The sequence below is a fragment of the Balaenoptera physalus genome, assembly GCF_965194825.1.
Source record: "Balaenoptera physalus genome assembly, chromosome: 8".
NCBI classification, from domain to species: domain Eukaryota; kingdom Metazoa; phylum Chordata; class Mammalia; order Artiodactyla; family Balaenopteridae; genus Balaenoptera; species Balaenoptera physalus.
The window spans coordinates 82,852,707-82,872,844 of record NC_138887.1 but is presented as its reverse complement, the minus strand read 5'-3'; the positions used below and the strand labels follow the sequence as shown (position 1 = coordinate 82,872,844).

Below are 20,138 nucleotides of genomic sequence, written 5' to 3'. Positions count from 1 at the left end.
GTACAGTAAAAGTAGATGAGAAAGAAAAAGTAAAAGCAAATAGAGCCAGAAATAAGGCTGATGCCTATCCTGCAAACCTGCATCCTTGCTAAAGATTGGCCACAAGCTTTGCTCACGGCTCTCGTATCTGAAGCCAGTGTTCAGTGCACTTGACAAATACTTATCAAGTGCCTGCCACTTGCCAGGTACTGTTCTGTGTGTTGATAATTCAGCAGTGAAGAGAACAGATACAATTATCACCCTTGTAGTGATTATATTTAAATGGGGAGAAATAGATGATAAACATGGTAAATAAGATTGTAGCATGTTAAAAGAGGATACAGGAATGCTCACTTCAGCAGCACATATACTAAAAGTGGAATAATACAGAGAAGATTGGAATGGCCCCTGTGCAAGGATGCGTGAAGTGTTCCATATTTTTAGCAGATGCAAGCTATGACATATAGAATGGATAAACAACAAGGTCCTATTGTATAGCACAGGGAACTATATTCAATATCCCATAATAAACCATAATGGAAAAGAATATGAAAAAGAATATATACAATGGAATCACTTTAATGTACAGCAGAAATTAGCACAACATTGTAAATCAACTGTACTTCAATAAAATAAAATTTTTTTTCAAAAGAGGATACAGGAAATAAAAAGCAGAATAAGGGAAATGGAGAGTTTGCGATTTTAAATAAAGTGGCAAGAGTAGATCTCTCTAGTTGGCATGGTGACATTTGAGTAAAGATGTGTGAAGGACTAAGGGAGCATGCTATGTGTGTATGTGGGAGAAACGATTTCCAGCAGAGACGATCACCAGTGCAAAGGCCCTGAGGTCAGAGTAGGTCTGGGCACTCAATTAGTAACAAGGAGGCAAGTGTGGTTAGAGCAGCACAAGCAATAGGAGGCGAGGCCAGAAGGGTAGCCAGGAGCCTGAATTTGTGGGGCCTTGTTGGGGAACCATTGGCGCAGGGGGCTGGTGTGCTCTGACTTGGGTTTTTAATGATCTCTCTTGCTGTTGTATGGGGAATAGACTCCATGGAGGCAAGTTTGGAAGCAGAGATATCAGTGAGGAAGTTATTTCAATAATCCAAGCAAGAGGTGATGAGAAGTGATTAGAATCTCTATCATAGATTATATAGATTTTGAAGATAAGAAGCAAAGGTATTTACTGATCAATTAGATGCAGGGTATAAGAGAAGGATGAACTCAGATTTTGGGCCTGAACAACTAAAGGACAGAGTGAGTGGAGCAGGCTTGGACAAGGGGATCAAGAGTTCAGTTTTGGACCTGTCAAGTTTGAGGCATCTGCAAGATATCCAAATAGACAGCTAGATTGATGAGTTTGGAGTTTGGCCAAGAGGTCTAGGTTAGAATTATAAATTTGAACGTAGTCAGCAGAAAGTTGGTGTTTAAAGTCATGAGTCTGAAATATAAAGACCAGAAGAGGTGCAAGGAATGACCTTGGGGACCCTGTAGTAAGACAGAAACAGATCAATTTCTATGAAATAGACACTGTTACTCAGCCCAAAGTCTCCCCAGAGCCCTTGTAGATCAGGGATTGGCAAACTATAGCTCTTAGGCCAAAACTGACCCACTATCCGTTTTCGTAAATAGAGTTTTATTGGAACACAGCCACGCTCCTTTGTTCACATGCTGTCAACTGCTTTCACTCTACCATGGCAGAGCTGAGTAGTTGCAACAGAGTGTATGACCCACAAAGTCTGGAACATTTACCATCTGGCCTTTTACAGAAAAAGTTTGCCAACCTCTGTTCTAGATGAACACCAGATGGCAGCTCAGCAGGGCAGACCCCAGGTCCAGGAAGAGTCTCACTAGTCTAGTGGCGCTGTCTGCCCTCTGCACATGGCACTGGCCTCATTGGGCCTGGACTTGGGATTCTCTTCCGGAAAAAGTGTTAGAATTTGAACTGCTCTTCACACACTCATTTATTCTCCCTCCTTTAATCTTCCTCCTTTTATTTATTTACAGGGCTTTTAGATAGAATTCGAGGAATATTTATCAAAGCAAAGCCAGTGAACCCATGACCTTGACCTCATGAGCCCCAAGCTGAGAATTTCAAAACCCAATTCCAGCCCATGGTTATTACCTGGATTACCCCACAAGTCATATCTCATTCACAGAGACACCATATAGGGATTACATATGTTTTCCTAATATGAGTGAGTTCGGTAACTACTGAGTCCATTTGCAGGGAAAGAAGAGGATATAACTTAGGGGGAAAAAAAAATCTGTTCCATTTCCTGCATTGCCTAATCATGTTTTGGAGTCCTTTGGGGTTCATAGCAAGAAAAGGTAACTCTTGTAGCAGCAGATCCACTTATTCTGATAGTCTGTCTCCGAAGATGGTTCATAATGGAGTGTGTCACGATGAGCACATCTGGGTCTTACACTGAAAATCATAAATCATCAAGTTCTTTCAGTTATTTCCTCCTTTTGGTCCTTGTCTCTGCGTCTTCATCACCATTTTAATAACTAAACTCTAGCCTAGTAAAACTATTACTTAAAGATACATCTCTAACCTAAGACTTGATGAAATTCCCAGATTCTCTCTCCCATGATTTCCCTGTCGCCCCAACTCGGAAGCCAGGAGTGGTGATTTATTGTTGTGTGCAACTGCCCTGGCAATTCCCCACTTTCTCCATTCGGAGCAGGGTTCATCAAAGCTGCAATTTGCGAGTCCATTCTACAAAAGCTGAACGCTGATAATAGATAGTTTTAGTTATCTGAAAGCCTGAGATGAGACCCTGTGAGACCCACACTGGAAAAGCAAATGCAAGTAAAGCAAATGCACCAAGCTGTACCTCTGGGGCTGAATCTTCACATTAGGCTTTATAAATAGTCAGTTGGAACAGTATCAAATGACAGGGCATTTGAGGCCATTTAAGTCCAAAATATGTATTAACAGCTTTCTAGAATACCTTGTAAGATAGCCAGATCCTTTTATATCACTTTTTATTCTTTTCTTTTTTTTTTTTTTCTCATGGGTAAATAGACGCAGTTTGCACAAGAAACACTTGAGTTGGTACCCCTATTCAGGGCTTCACCTCTGTAAACTCTTTCCCATCTGTGAGATGGGAATGATGATATTAATACCTGTTCCCAAAAGTTGGCATTTTTTTCGTGGGGAGGAGGGAAGGGGTGTTAAATGAGCTAAAATTGCATAGTACACTACCTGGCTCATAGCACGCACTTACCGAGTGTCTGTGCCTTCTGCACCTGGAAACAGAACACCATGTGAAGACAGATTGCCTGCAATCCAGAGCAAGCCCAGAGTTAAGGCTGAAGCTGACGAAAATGTGAGCCTTGACTGCAGTGTAATATGGGCACGAGGAATGTTTGGCTTGAGGAAAGAAGAGAATATTATCAAAGAAAATTCAGTAACACCTTGCATTCCTGCCCAAGGCTTACAGCTAACTTACACTCACACTGTCTCCTCTGGGACAGGAAAAATTCTTATTCCCATTTTACAGATGAGGAAACTGAGACTTACATGAGCTACCTGAAATGCCAATCATGGGCAGAGCCTAGACTGAAGTCCTAGCCTTCTGAGTTTGGGTCAGTGCTTTCAACACTGCTCTGAGGGCTGGACTCTGGGCCTCTCTGTACATCCTCAAGTAGAACAACTCTAGCTTTACTAGACTCAAATGCTAGGGCACTACATAAAATTTCACATGATAAAAAATCTCTGCTCTTGAAATAAAAGATTTAAAACCCACTGCACTCTATTATCGTATCTTTACAGCATAGTACATCTAAACCTAAATTACATTGTATTAGCCTGAGACAAGATGCAAATAATCCTTAATTTCTCCTCTCATTATCCCAATCTCTGTGGGCTACAATCTGGGTCGATGTGTTGTTCCCAGTTGTAAGTGACAGAATCCAAAGCAAAATGTGGTTCTGTACTTTGCCCGATACTGTGTTTGCTGTGGAATAGTTATCGTGTGGTTGTCCAACATTCCTGTTTGGTCAGATCACAAATGCAGTCTAGGAGTTTATCTGCTGTAGGGGGGCAGAATATGACCAGAGATTCATTGTCTCAGCAGAGCTGAGTGAATTTTTGCGTAAATTTATATCTGTGGCCTTGTAAAACAAGAGAAGAAATTTCTCGGGAGACCTTGGTCTAGAAAAGCGTCACTGAAGTGATTGCTGCTCTTGTGGGTATCTGTAAATGTCAGAGAACCTATAGTGTTATTAGAATAGGTAACCATTTCCACTGATGCTTAATAAATGATTCTCTAAAGCACCCACTCGGGAGTATCGGGTTGTTCATGAAAAGTTGCAGCTTGCACTCGCCTGCCCCATCTGCCCGTGGTGCCCTTTCAGCCAAGTGCTGTTCTCAAGGCGCACTGTGGAATATGTATTTATCCTTTCACAGGGAACTAAAGGAGAAGATTCAGCCAGAAATCTTGGAGTTGATCAAACAACAACGCCTGAACCGCCTCGTGGAAGGGACCTGCTTTAGGAAACTCAACTGCCGGCGGAGGCAAGGTATTGTTTGGGGCCACTCCAGACCCAGCAAGGAAGAACAGTGGCCTGCCCCCTGGGGAATCGCACGGGCATGGGTGTTGGTTTAAGGGTAGGCTATGCGGCATTGTACTCAGGACAGGACTAGCAGTCCAGGTAAGTTCTGATTTCCCATGTATACCCAGGGAGCATCAAAATCTAGAATCACCAGGAGACCCGTGGAACTGAAGAGCCATCTGGGCCATTTCGTGCCTCAAGTCTGCCAGTAGTGGTTCAACAACAGCTAACGTTATTGAGAGCTTACCATGTGCCAGGCTCTCACTTTACCTATGTTAATGAATTTCATCTTCCCAGTAACCCTATGAAGTAGCTATTGTGATTACGCCCAGTTTACAGATGGGGAAACTAAGGCAGTGAGGTGTGAAGTAACTTGCTCAGAGTCACAGAAGAGCAGGGATTTATACTCCAGCAGCTCTATGGCTCTAACTTTTAATGATTCACTATGCTATCAGGAGAGCTGGCACCCACTGTTGGATTTGACCTTGAGATTTTCAGCATGGATGGCCCTTATTTTCAAATCCCCACACTGATTCTCTTCCAAGTCAGAATTATTTTACTTGTAGATGTAAGTAACAGTGAACCAAGGTGGGATAGAATCAATTTTCATAATCTTGTAAGACAGATTTCTGAATTGTCTCTATAAACTTTAATCCCAAAATATCAAGTTAAAATGGATGCCATTAGACTAGTTCCAATAGGTGGAAAGAATTTCCAGCTGTTTCTTAGCCAGGGAAGTAAAGTCCCTTGATTGCTTTCTTGACACACTGCTCATTGCAAAGTACTCATATCATACTGTCCTGGAAACAAATAGTCAGAAAATAAAATTGAAACTTAAGATTGGGGGAGAGGTGAAGAGATTGGGGAACAGTCAGGAACAAGCGTAAGCATTAGCAGCTGTACCAAGAACAAACATCAGTTATGGCCCCAGAGAAACCCTGGCAGATATTTTTGAAACCCGATGGATGCCCTGTTCCGACACAGACCTCGCCCACTAATGACAAACATCACTTCATGTTTATGCTGAGCCCATCCTCCCGGCCATTTACTTTTAATGGCTTTGTGCTGAATATTGAGTAAATTCAACGTATTTCGAATGTAAGCATTAAAAATCATATTAAGGAATGTCCAAAGGCAGAACTTCCTTGACGAATGAAAATGCAGGTTATTCCCAGAGGATAAGAAACCATGACAATGAGCTTCAGGCTGGGCCTCAGGGGAGGACAATGGGCAGAGTAAGAAAGGGCCGAGTTACAGCTGGGACTGACAAAGGCTCACGTTAGGAAGAAGGAACTCATCTCTCCCATTCAGCCGTTGGAGGACTGGTTCACCCCCTCCTTCCCCACTGCATTCCTTGCATTTGGGCACCTTCATCAGAGTGAATGCTGTTCTAAGAAGATAGTGTGGCACAGAGAGGAAAACAAGAGCCCTGGAGCAGATGAAGTGGGTACCTTCCTACCTCTGTCCCTGTCCAGCTCTGTGACCTTGAGCAGTTTCCCCATCTGAAATGTGGTTAACAATGCCTGCCTCCTAAAGTTATTGTGAGGAGGAAAAGTGGTCATGAATGCAGCTCTTAGAAAGCAGCTTTAAAAAAGGAGGGTGGTAGCTACTGTTTTATTCTGGATGATCCTGTAGAAAAGAACAGTGAGCTGTGGGTGAGTAGACTTGGTTCTAAGCTTCTCAACTCTGTACTTACAGGGTTAACCACCTGGGTGTTTTTATGCAGAACACGTGACCCCTCAGGGCCACAATTTCTCATCTGTTAAGTGGGAGAATAGGACTACATGATCTATTAGTTCAGTTAGCCAGATTGCCTACTATATGCTCTGATCTCCTCATTGCCTTTGGCAAAATCAATATTCAGGATATATTGCCCACGTAAGGTGATTTATAAAGTTTTTATTTACCTGACATTGGGCAAAAGGCACAGAAGTGGGGGGAGGAGAGAGGTGGCAAACAGACACATGCCACCAAATGCCTCCGCTCATGCCTAGCTAGAATCCTTCGGAACCTAATTCAGAGAAACCAGCTTGACCTTCCAGTCTACTCCACCACGAGACTTCCCTTTCTAGGCTGAAATGGGTAGATTCTACTTGAATAATCCTGTTTCTAGATGTCCTAATTACAGTTTTTTGGCTAAAGAAGTGTTAGTCCCAAATATGCCACTTTTTCCAGTTTTCTAAAAATGAATTACCTACTGAACAAAAAATATTAGCATCGGGCTTCCCTGGTGGCGTAGTGGTTGAGAATCTGCCTGCCAATGCAGGGGACACGGGTTCGAGCCCTGGTCTGGGAGGATCCCACATGCCGCGGAGCAACTGGGCCCGTGAGCCACAACTACTGAGCCTGCGCGTCTGGAGCCTGTGCTCCGCAACGGGAGAGGCCACGATGGTGAGAGGCCCACGCACCACGATGAAGAGTGGCCCCCGCTCGCCGCAACTAGAGAAAGCCCTAGCACAGAAACGAAGACCCAACATAACAATCCATCAATCAATCAATAAATAAATCTTTAAAAAAAAAAAAAATTAGCATCTAGATTATAAATTTATTAGTTAAACTCCCTAGGGAGCACGACCATCTGTGTTTAGTATAAAGTCATCCTTCCAAGTGAAGGAAGGTTTTTTGGTGTTTGGTAAATTGATCTAAAATCTGGTGACTTGCTCTGTGTGCTTAAAAATAGGGATTCAAAGCAGACTGTGCTGAAATTGGTTTCCTATCACCCCATCAAAACATTCCAATTAGATTTACCCACATTAATGAGGACATGGTGTAAAATCATTTTAATCCCTTCGAGAAAGGTGAGATCTCAGACAGGAGCAGCCACGAGCCATCCCAGGTTAAAGAACAAGCACATGCGCAAAGGGCCCCTGCGTGACCGCACTCCCTCTAAACTTGTCCAACAGTGAGTCAAACACAGATGAGTGGATTTAAGTATTAACTTTACAGGGGAAAATAAGAAAGAGCTTCCTGTCTCACAGAACTGGAAAGGAGAGGAGCAGAGGTAGAGCCCTTTAGTGTGCCATGTTTGGCTAGAAGGCCCCTGAGTTGCTTCCTGCCCATCATTCTACCTGCCTCATTTGCAACTCCGCTACTTGGTTAGTCCAATATAGATATATACAAATCTGGATTTCTGGGAATTCTGACCACAGTAGAACTGAGAGGCAGTAAATCATGGGAGACACACCAAGCTGCATTCAAGTCCCTGCCTCCCCACCCCCTAGCTGGGTAGCCTTGGACAACCTAATAAATCTCTCTGTGCTTCTGTTTCCTGATCTGTCAAGTGGGGATGATGTCAGTTCCTACATCAAATCATTGCAAGCGTTAAATAAAATCATGCATCTATAGCCCTTGGTGCTCAGCACATGGTCAAACATTCATTAATGGTATTTAGTATTCATTTTAGCTTACAGTTACTCAGAATATAGGTTTTTAAACACAGGCCATAGAGTGGCAATGGCTGTCACATACTTGCTTCACTCTGTCCCGCATTCTCTATGGAATGTGAAAGGCTCTTGTTCACAATCCTTCATAATGAGATTGCCTTGCTTCTGTGTTTCCTGAACTTCTCAAGAGAGTTAAGATGAAATCCCAGAAGTTGTCTATGTTCGAGCCGTTATATGCTTCATGAGAATCTACAGGTTCAGGAACTGCCTCCTATTTTCCTTTCTTTTCAGAGATTAGGGTCTTTCAGAATCACTTGCATTGAATAGTATTGATAAGAGCCCAGGGCTACACATTGGAGTATCATTTTCAAGAAATGATAGCATGAAACTTTTGCTTCTCATTGAAGACAGTGTCCATTTTGTTGACCAGTATCCCTTCTCTAAGCATTAACACGACAAACTTAATCTGAAACCCACTAGTGAGTGAAACGTGTACCCAGAGGAGTTGGCATGTTCCTGCGCTGAGGCCTAGGGCGGTGTACCTGCCTTGTTCTTCCAGCTCGCTCGGAAGACCTAGAGCCGAATGGTGCATTCAGGCCATTTCAGTAACCATAGGAACCCTTTTGGGGAGCAGGTTGTTTCTTCCTCCTTGATTGAAATTTTCTTTTAATATTTAATTAAACCTTATCATAACTCATTTTTACAAAAAGGCGGGTATAAATAAATGCGTTTTTTCAAAAGAAGAAAAGCCAGATTATTTTCAGAAAAAAATCACTTTGCAATAGATCAAAATAACAGATAATCATTGCTCTCAAAAGGTGGAGGGACCAGTAGTGTGAATGAGCGGGGTTACCATTGACTAGAAGATTAGGAGGGCACTAATATTTGAGAGCCAGCTCTGTGGAAGGTGCATGATGGATACTCTATATATGTTTTACTCATATAATTATTAGTGTTACTTAACAAAGGAACCATAAGGGTCCCTAAGGTTTTTATAATTTGGCCAAGACTCCATAGCTGATGTGTCAAGACCAGGTGTGTAACTCAGGTCTATGTGACTCCAAAGCATCAGTTAGGCCAAACCATCTTTAAAATGACTTGGGGGCTCTGGAGTTATCTTTTGCTATGAAAGGAGAGTCTCCAGGGAGACAGAATTCTGAATCAAAACAAGAGCATCTCATTCTGAAGAATGTTCAGTGAAGTGAGGAAGATTTGAAAGGCGGAATGACCTTCATTCTGTATCCGTAGTTGTTGTCTTCCTTTACTTGACCAACAGAGAGATCTAGTATCTCATCACCTGGAAGATGACATTTCCCTTTAAAAGCATTGCTGGGGTCTCTCATGTTTTGTGACTTGGAAAGGTTTGACCCTAGGCAGGAAGCAGACCTTCCCCTGAGCACACTGAAGATTTTGCACATTTTAGGTTAACCTAAGAAAGACCCAAAGTCCTAGTGGAAGTGCCATAAGATTTCACTTTAGTAAAGGCCACCTGTCTCCCAAACACAGGCCTTTCAGGGCCCCCTGGGCCAGCAGCCAGCTGCCAACTGTGGGCTTTGCGCACAAGACAAAGATGTCCCCCCGAGTCCGTGGCAGAGTCGATCAGGACTCGGTTCTTGCTGTGCCCTGTGCCTCACTTGACAGTCCGCATTTCACACTCAACAGTGGTAGCTATTATTCAGCTTGCCCGTCTCCCATAAACACCTGCTGGCCGACCCAACACTTGTCTCCAGCCTGGGTATGAAGAGAGACAATGGGCTGCACTGTTCCATATAGCTACCTATGGCTATTTAAGTTAATTAAAATTAAATAAAATTTAAAATTTCTTCTATTACTATTGAATAAGCAGGTGCAGAGTATTTGCATCATTGCAGAAAGTTCTATCGCACATTGCTGCAAGAATTACAGTTGTCAAGGGTGATTAGCTCCATAATGATCTATGTGACATTGGGAATAACTTTAATCAGCCCTGGAGACCTTCTTACCAGGCTGTGAGCTTTGAAACCAGCTTTTCCCTCTGAACCTCCACACACACACACACACACACACACACACACACACACACACACACACAGAAAAAAGAGTGAAGCACAAAATTATCTCCATATTTTCAGTTTTTGAGTTGGGGGAATGAAAAGATGGCTATTAACGTACTAACATTTCTAATTGACTGAAAGACCTCTATACTAACTCCTGTTTTCTCTTTAAATGCTACTAAACAATCTTTGCTAATGTTCTCACTGCTTCCTGCTAATTGCTTTTGGTGACACAATCCACTCATTCATTGCCCAGAGGGATTGGGGAACTAGTAACATCGTGCTGGATTTTGAATAGAAAATACACATTTTTCTTACCATAAAAGAAACTGCAAATCAAGCTGCCACCGATGGCTGACACTGAAACTGCCTCACCCGACAAGTCGGTGCGCTCTGCTGGTCAGAGGTGGCATCTCTGCTCTCCTTTATAGCGACTCTGCCTTCCAGACAGCCGCGCACAAGTTACGATGCCTCTAAACCTTCCCAGAGCTAACGACTCCAGCCTTTACCCTGAGAGAGATACTGACTGAGTATCCACCCATTTGTTTATGAGTCAAAACAACCTTCCCAAGCCGTTCAGCCCCTTTTCCAATATTTTGTCATCCGTCCAAGGCTTCCAATTTGATGGGAGGAGCAGAACACATCACTCACATCAGTGATGCGCAGATCTTTTGCTCTCCACCATTTTAGTAGTAGACAGAGAAAGAGGAACTTCTATAGGATAAGAGAAGAGGTAGCCAGAGGTAGGAGGAAAACCAGAAGCTGGTGGTGTCATAAAAGTCAAGAGAATTTAAGCCTCTGGAAAGAGGAAAATCTGTCAGCTGTACCCTGTATTGTTATGGCAAGGTCCCAAGTAGCCTTTTGTGTCTCTTTAAACAAACAGTGACTACAGCTTTTCAAGGAAGACGGTTGTTTTACCTCCCGGAACCCTGATAAATAGCCCCTTTTTTCAATAGTTTCTGAATGTAGGAGTGTGTGGCACAAGAGATCTTCCCTATTCCTGTTCTTCCCTGTAGTACAGGCAGAGTTGCTGGGTCACGGACCCTACTTCCCAGACCTGGGAAACAAGTGTTTCCACCATATTTCTTTAAGGTGCCACTAAGAGCTAGGGAGCTCCTTCTCCTTGAGCTTCTTGGCTTTGTCCCTCATGTCTGCCTTTCATCCTAATAATTTTTGCTACACCCAGTAGAGTACTGTAGGCACTCTGCAAATATTCACTGGAGAAACAGACATACAACTTACGAAAGTATGTGCAGCAAATTTTTGAAGTGTTGCAAGTGAATGTAAGTTGTGCATTTTACTCCACAGTATATGTTTGTACCACTTAAATTTCTCAATGCTCCCCCAGTTATATTGAGGATGATTGATCCATTTGTGCCATATTGACCCTTGGGCTTCAGGTTACCACTGCCAATCCCTAGAGTTTACCCCGGTTTGAAAAGTGAGGGATTTCTAGGAAGAACAGGCTAAGACCTCACTCAAGATAAGACCAGCGTGTCCAAGCACTACAGCTCACCAACTTCCTTCCCAGCTTTCTGTCACCCTTTTTCAGTTGCTCACTTAGCCAAAGTCCCATCTCAGAGGTAGCAGGGGAAGGAGAGCTCTCTAGGAAATTTTTCCAGCTGGCTTTGTGGCCATCACAGTTCATTTAGACAAGGTGAAAGGTCCTTTGGGGGGAAGAAATCTCTACAATTTCCCATGCCAGGTTCCCAAGAGCACTGTTGGTGCTCGTGGCCAAAACTTGTCCCTCTCCTTTGGAATTGCAATTCCTATTGTGAATTACAAGTCAAATTCCCAAATGTGTTCTCCTCGTGGGAAACTGCCTAATTGAAATGGTTATGAATTATTCAGGGAATAACTTTATTTTCTCCCTTTGAAATGCTCTCCCAGAAGAATGACCTGTGCTGTTGACTGTGTGTGTGTGTGTGTGTATATGTATATATATATAACAGAATTTTGAAAATTTAGCAATTCCAGATGTTTTCCTAGCACTCAAATTACTGTTTCTTTCCTCTCAAATCTTCCCACCAGCGTTTAGATTTTTAAAAATATATGAATTGCCATACTCTGGCTACATTCAGGAATTCTCAAACCCTGTTTATAGATGAGAAAGGAATCACAGAGGCATTTTGCTTTTGTGGATCCAGTTTGGGTGTTTTCTTTGCTTTTACTTCCAGTTTTAAAACTTTCTTTTCTACAAAAAGAATTGCAGTTAAAATGTGGTTTTGTAGTGAAAGCAATTTTAGGTAGAAGAACATTCTTCTTAAACATTATAGAGACCTTTTTGGTCAGAGTGGCTTCAAAATAATTTGTGTTTGTAAACACAGTAATGGGGTGACTTGACCAAGGCCACTGTGCTTGCCAATTGCATAATGTCACAAAGGGGTTTACAGGTCATGGATGCTCTGTGCCTGAAGCATCTTGACCGGGTCCCCTTGGGTCTTCATTTATCAATTTAGCCAACAGCAACTGTGTAACTTCCACGTGCCAGGCACTGTGCCAAGGGATCAGTGCAGTGCAATTGTGAAGACAGTGGTTGTCATCAGAACGCCCTGGCTTCTCCACACTGTCAGGGCTGATGTGTGTCCTGGAGTCCTCTTCTGTCAGTAACCTTTCACACTGCACCCACTGGGGCAAGTTGCTTACCTAGTGTCTATGGCAGATAATGGGGAATACTAAGGGGCTTAACATGGGAGCACCAAGGATCCAAGGAGATGCTGGAGCAGCTAAGAGGATCTGGAGGGTCCCTTTGGCTGCAGTAATCAGAGAGGGCTTCCTGGAGGAGGCAGCATCTAGCACAGCCCTGAGAGCTGCACAAAGATTGCTGTCACAATCTAAGTTTCTTATCTAGAAAAAGCACTCTCTGCCTCCTTCTTGCTGCCTCACCAGCTTATTCAAAAATTTTTATTACATTTGGGGAAGTCAACTTAAAGGAGTTATTTATAAGAATGATCCTAAGGTACTGGTCACACTTATTTAAGAGAACTAAACTCTAGGAATGAGAGAGGAGGTGATTGCAATATCCTCATTCTTGGGTAAATTTCAGAATTATTAGTGTATTTCCTCATGAATTCCATCCCTTGTGTGTATCACTAGCTTCCTAACAATTTATTCATTGATTAGTTTGTGTGCATAGGCCTCAGGGTTGAGGGGTTTGATATGCCAACTGAGATATGGCACAGCCATCTCATCAGTCTTAAAATCTCACAGAGGAAAGTGGAAGCAGAAAAATTCTGAGAAAGCTGTTTTTTCTTCATCTCCCTCCCCACTTTTGTCAGGCCCAACTGAATAAGGAATAATCCCCTACTCATTATAGATACTGATGAAATAACCCTCTGGAAGCCACCACCTCAGAAACCCTGTTGCCATTGTCCTCAAAGGATTTGATAACTTTCCCAGTGGTACCAAATGTCTACCAAGAAAGACAGGAGCTAACTAAATATCAAAATCGAGAAGGGACTAACTACCAGGGCTCTAGAAGTCATTCCTTCTTTTTTTTTTTTTTTTTAATTTTTATTTATTTATTTATTTATTTATGGCTGTGTTGGGTCTTCGTTTCTGTGCGAGGGCTTTCTCTACTTGTGGCGAGCGGGGGCCACTCTTCATTGTGGTGCGCGGGCTTCTCACTATCGCAGCCTCTATTGTTGTGGAGCACAGGCTCCAGACGCACAGGCTCAGTAATTGTGGCTCACGGGCCTAGCTGCTCCGCGGCATGTGGGATCTTCCCAGACCAGGACTCGAACCCGTGTCCCCTGCATTAGCAGGCAGATTCTCAACCACTGCGCCACCAGGGAAGCCCCATTCCTTCTTGAAGACTTAAAATAGAGGGAACTGCATGTTCTCCCAGGCAAGACTATGATGAAATAAGGATGTCAGTATTTTTTGGAAACCAGAATCGCTTACCTGGTAAATTTGTGTTTTTTTTCCCCCAGACAAGTTTTGGTATTGTCGGCTTTCACCAAACCACAAGGTCCTGCATTATGGAGACTTGGAAGAAAGTCCTCAGGGAGAAGTGCCCCACGATTCCTTGCAGGACAAACGTAAGTGCCTCTCCTGTATTGGAGGCCTGAGTTTTGGTTGCTTGTTCATTTCCTGGTCACAGAATATCATGCAGAAAGACTATCAACCTAAGTAAACCCATTAGGCATGTCTCATCTAGCTGTGGGTCCTGGCCTGAGCCGTCTCATCAAGCATAAGACCTTGATGGATTTGTGGTTTGGGACTGAAGAGGGGAGGGTGTAAAAGGAATGCTCACCTCTCTTTCCTGAAAGATGTAAACCTGGGGTTCAAACACCCACTTTTACGTTACTTGTCCAGCTGTTATTCTAAGGAGCAAAACCGATATAAACCTGATTGTCAGTTGTCTTCTTCTGATGACCCAAAATAATTTCACGTGAATCATGTGCTTGATCCCACCACGTTTATGCATTTTAGTTTAGTGTATCCCACACTTATAATGCAGAGCTAATGGCAGATCCAAATATGGCTAGCTTACTTCAAAGAAGTAACTCAGACACTCAATAACATTCTATTGTTTCCTAAATATTCCCGAAAATACATATTATTTATACTGATTTGCTATTTCTGTACCATGTCTTTTAAAGAGCCAGTCATATGCTAGATTATTTTAGCCCAACACCAAAGCAGGTTCCAGGTTTTTTTAGACAGCGTTAAGTGTACAAATTAAACAAAGTATTATAGAAATATTAAAATACACAAAGGTAATGGATTAATTTAGAAGAGAAATGAGATAAAGTTAGACATAGCCTCAGAGGATATCTCAGGTAGAGAAATTAAAGAGTGAGAAAAAAGTAAAGACACTTTAAAATAACTTTTAAAAGTCACCTTGACCCTGCCATGAGTCATACAAACAAGTCACAAACAGAATCCTTACCTCCAGGTCCTAGCACCTTCCCCCTTGTCACCCCAGGGCCCATGGAAGTCAAATCTATACTGTCTTCCTTGCAGCTCATGGCCATCACAGGGGAAAATAAACCACAAGTGGCAAATTCCTGCCACACTCAGACTCTGGGCTGACATATCAGACAGACAGCCTGGAACATTCTCTCTTCCTCCAGCTTAAAAATGGGGCAGTCTGGTCTTTGTAGTGTCATTTAGTTCAGAAGGCAATCTTATTTCCTTTCATGGGAGCACTGCCTGCTCAGCCCACGTTATTTGAAACCCAGTACCGCAGAGTCTGGTGCAGTGTCTATGCGTTCCTGCTATGGGGTCTCCCCAGGCCTCTGCCTGTGATAAGGACCCTCCCTTCAGGTCTCAGAAAGCCTTCCGCATCCCACCATGGACAGAGCTGGACCAGTGGTTCTCAGAGTGTGGTCCTTTGACCACCAGCAGCATCACCTGGGAAATTACTAGACATGCAGATTCTCAGATCCTCACTCCCACACCTGATGAATCGGAAACTCTGGGGATGGGGCCAACAATCTCTGTCTTAGCAGACCCTCCAGGCGTTTCTGGTGAGCACTCAAATTGAGAACTGTGGAGCCAGGTATTGCCTGACACGCTTCATAGTGAGTCCCTAAATTTGGCTTTCACCGATACGTAAATATTTTAATAGAACAAGAAAAGTGAATTGACAGTGGGTTGCCAGCTTTCAGTTTGGGCAGAAATAAAGGCTATTAAAAAAGAAAATCTAACTAAAATTTAATATCACATTCCTTTCATTTTAAAAAGGGCTCTTGATCCAACAAAAGGAAAGACCAGAAAGGCCTAATCTTGGAATAAAGGACAGTCCCTTGTACTAAATTAAATTAGCTGTGTGAAAAACTCACAGCAGGGTCTTCATTTTCCTCTGTTTGCTATTAACTGGTGAAAAACTCACTAACGAAACCTCCCTTGTGAACTCAGAACTGTCCAGAGGCCAGCCATTTGGAATCTCTGCTCTAATGCAGTAAAATGAAAAGTTAGAGGTCAAAGCAACCACAAGTTCTATAGGAAGTCTTTCACTGCCTCGTTCTTAACCTGACCAGAAAATAGGGAAAGTGGTCTGGGCAGGAAAACAAAAAAACCACAGCTGATTCATTCCTAACCCACATGGCCCAGAGAATCGGCTCTCCCACTCACTGGGTGTGTTATTTATCTCCATATTTATAGGGATCTAATACACTCCTCAACCCACAGATAGGCACTAGCTTGGCGTGGATTGTAGGTTTAAATGCAGCACTCTCATTCTTGCTGGTTCTGCTGCTTAGGAATTGGTAGCCCTGCCCCTGGAGAAGATCAAGGTGTTGACAGCACCTGAGCCTTGAGTAGGGATGGTCTCCGGGCTAGAAATCCGAGGGCCGATGCCAGGGAGAGCCAGCTTGCCAGGGTGATTGCAGAAGAGCCAGGACAGAGCTGCAGATCTCCAAACAGTTTTTGGTCGTGGCCACAGAGTGAGGCTACTTCTGGGAAAGGGTTGCATCAGTCCCTCTGACAGTGGCTGTGAAACTCATCCACTCCTTTCCTCTGCGGCCTTTGAAGTCTAGTTATTCAGAGTTCCAGAAGAGCTGCTCCATAAACAGTTTATCCATTGCAAGGCAAACCAAGAATGAGTACCTGTGCAGGTGTGTGCGCATGGGAGGATGTGGTGTGTGTGTGTGTGTGTGTGTGTGTGTGTGTGTGTGTTGAGGAGATTATATCTGTATGCACATGTGTGCCAGGGAGGGGGTATATTTCATGTAATGAAGTCAACTGAAACTATTATGTGCCTGAGATGAGAAGGTCCCAGCCTAGGAAAGTAAAGTTTGCTGCTTCAGGCCTGCCATCTGGTTTGCATTTAATTACAGTTCGCATCCTGCCTGGAACAAAATAGTCCATCCTCTTGGAGCCCTCAGTCAAAAACCTCATTCCACTAGAAAAATGAGACAGTCCTTTAATTCATTTCAAGTACCCTTGCTCTTGCCGTGTACAATTGCCCTCTCTTGCGACCAAGGGGAAAATTGTCTTCCACCCCTTGAGTTAATCAGTGCTGAATACTGAGATATTGGTGAATCAAATAGCGTAATTGAATCCTCTTAATCCGGAGAGTGTAAGTGGAGATGGAGGGCCTCTCCTTAGCTGTCTTCATGTCTAAAGGTTTAGCAAATCTCTCTTCTCGTATTCCTTTTGTTAGGCAGGAAACATGGCCCTTGGAAATCCACATCTCCTAACCTCCCTTCGCCCCACATTCCTCCCACCAGGTTTAGAGGCTCTCATCACCCCCGCTAAACACCAGACTCCTCTGCTTTCCAGCAGTGCCTGGGCCCCTCAGAGACTCCCTTTGAAAGAATCTAGGCCAGCCCTCTTCACTCCCACATCAAAGGGTTTTGCTCCCTCACACAAGGCCATTAAGCCTATTAGAGCAGAGGAGAGGAGCAATGGCCACAGCAAAGCAAAGTGGGCAGTTTGGGTCATTGAAGCGTGGGGAATAATTCAGGCCCCTCAATCTACAGAGAGAATTAACTTTGACTATTGATAATGAGAATAATAGCAAATAACATCTTTTGAGTGTTTACTCGACACCAGGCACTGTGCTAAGAGCTCTACATTACATAATAAATTATCCTCCCCACAACCTGAAGAGGTAGGTATCATTGGAAAATCAGGATTAGGAAAATGAGGTACAGAAAAGTTAAGTAACCTGTTGAAGATCACATGTCCAATAAATAATAGAGTAAAGATCTGAATGCAGCCATCCAACTCCATGGCCTAGATTTTTATCCACTTCTCCAGACCACCTAGATTCAAAGCCAGCAATGTTCTTGGCTCCAGCATTGAGTTAGTTCTCAGAACAACCCTATGAGAGGGATGATGTTATGGTCCTACATTGTAGACAAGGAAGCTTATGCTCCAAGAACTTAAGCCCAAAGTGGTATAGCCAGTAGGTGCATCTAGAATTCAAATCCAGGCTCTGTGATTCTAAAGGCACAGCCCTTCCAACCACTCCAGGCTTCCAAGTTAGAGAACAGATTCTTTACTAAACTGTACTGGGATCAGCCTGCCCCTCCTCTGTATTTCTGCCCATAGGAGCTTCCACGATGGAGCTGTGTATACAGCAAGTGCTCATGGCTTACTGGCTACTTCCTGGGGTGATTTCTGCCTCAACTTGGCTCCCAGGGGTGAAAACTAGAACAATTTTTATCATGGTGGCCACATTTACTTTTTCAAAGGCTTTTTTTTTTTTTTAATCACAATTAAAGTTCCTTCCACAGAGAGTAGCAATCAAAGAGTTTCCTGAACATATCTGAAGTGATAACCACTTCCAGGGCTGTGTTCAGCATGATTTGGGGGGCTGACATCTTCCAAACATAGGGAAAAATCATGGCCTAGCAAGGGACCACAGAATGGAAGAAAGAGCAGCAGTCCCAGCTCTGTCCCTCACTAGCTGTGTGACGTTGCATGATTTATTTCTTCTCTTTAGTCCTCAGTCTTCCCATCTGTAAAATGGGAGTGTTGAATTAGATTGTCTCAATCCAGCTCAAACTGAAGAAAGCATTGAAAGAAATGAGGCCAGGCCGCAAGGAGTTAGAGTGGGCGTTAGGGAACCAGTGGTGACCCTCCTGGTTCTCATATCTCTGAACCCCACTTAGTTATGTTTCTCCTACAAAAAAGGGCCCGATGGAAACGCCAGCCCTGCTTTGAAGTAATCAAGGGCCCTCTGTTGCCTGTTAAGAGTGTAGATTCAAAGGCTATGAGTCTGATTCTGCTCATGCGTTTAGAGAGGACAGCATTTTAGCCCTTCTGATGTCTAATCTTCCAGTGCATCTAGAGACAAACTATGTAAAGAGCAACCTTTAAAAGCCATGCTGTATTTTTAGAATTTTGTGTTTTCCTTTTAGCCATAATCCTGTGAGTAATATAGCAGCTTGTCTCCTTGACAGGGGACAATGCATATAAAATACATAAAATATGTAATGCCACAAGCACGGTGGAAGAGTGCTTTTTCTCCCCTGATTCCTTCTCATTAGAGATTCTAAAGACTGCTCCCACGACAGACTTTAGTGTTACTCTCGTCCTGTTCTGAGTTAATCTTGTCCAGTTTTCAAAGCCAAGGGGCAACTTACTATTTATAGACCTTCAAAGCCAAGGGGTAACTTACTACTTATAGATCTTCATTGACCATGTTACATATTATACAACAGAAGACTTTCTACGAGGTGCTTGTGACTCAAACTCCATCTGAAGCTTGAGGAGGCTTTTGGAGTTGGTATGTGAATTATATCACAGATTCACTTTGGTGGTGGATTTTCATTGAAAAGTAAATCTTAAGTAAACCCAGCTTCCCAAAGTGCCCAAATATCTCCTCCCGGGGTAGTGATTAGGTAGCCAGGTCAGCCACTGAGAACAGGGCTGATTGTTGGTTCTGAAAATGGTTTTGAGGAGAACTGAAGTCAGAGGCTGTGGTCAAAGGTAGGTTCAGGAATCACAAGGACCATCTAAAAGAAGATGCCAATCTCGAGCAGCCAGGCAGAGAAGGAAAGCAGTCCAAGGTCAAGGGTCATGCCATTCAGGAGAGGCTGCATGCTACGTTTTGCTGCAAGAATAAATAACCTCCAAAATCTCAGTGGCTCAGGACAACAAGAGTTTATTTCTCACTCCTCACATTACATAACTGACATGGGCTTTCAAAGGACTGCTCCAGACAATCACAGGGACTCAGGCCAATGGCTGCTTTGCCATCCCAGAGCTGTGGCGTCTGGATGGACCATGTGACCTGATCAGTCCCTGTGGCTGGAGAAGAGAGGCTGGTAGGCCTGGACTTTTTACTGCCTCAGCTAAGAAAGAGACAGGCCATTTCCTCTCACATTTCATTGACCAGAGCTAACCGTATGGCTCCACCTAACTGCAGAAGTCGCTGGGAAGAGTACTCTTCCGTATGCCCGGAAGGAGAGGAGAGGCAATTACTAGTGAGTACAAGTCATGTCTACCAAGGAGATCTAGAATCAGGGCTGCAAGCTGAAGGGGCAGACGTGGTGGGAGAGATAGCAGTGGGTGCCTGCAGAGAATCCTGGAAGAGTTCCTCACAGCCTCACTCTTCTCTAGGGTTTGAGAGAGCTCTAGAGGTGTCACAGATTTGGACAAAGTTCTTATCAACTTTAGGGTACCCGGACAATGTTAGCTTTTAAAGAGCCTTCTTGTTACGTCGTTTTGACATTCTGTATATTTTATAATTTTCTCTTCATCTAAATGTCACCCCCAAACCCAA

At 43.4% G+C, this 20,138-nt stretch overlaps 1 protein-coding gene and 1 long non-coding RNA gene across 11 annotated transcripts in view; one reads left to right on the top strand and one right to left on the bottom strand.

The window, feature by feature from the left end:
- The window catches only part of ELMO1 (engulfment and cell motility 1), a 555,096-nt gene that overhangs the window by 515,288 nt on the left and 19,670 nt on the right, over nt 1-20,138 (top strand). For all 10 annotated transcript variants that reach the window (XM_082471822.1, XM_082471824.1, XM_082471823.1 and 7 more), the window contains 2 exons: nt 4,394-4,506; nt 13,888-13,995. In XM_082471822.1, the coding sequence (XP_082327948.1) occupies nt 4,394-4,506; nt 13,888-13,995 (221 nt within the window). The remainder of the gene's footprint in view (nt 1-4,393; nt 4,507-13,887; nt 13,996-20,138) is intronic.
- LOC309665584 overlaps nt 1-20,138 on the bottom strand; it is a 60,982-nt gene that overhangs the window by 28,538 nt on the left and 12,306 nt on the right. The gene's annotated exons all lie outside the window — the stretch shown is intronic.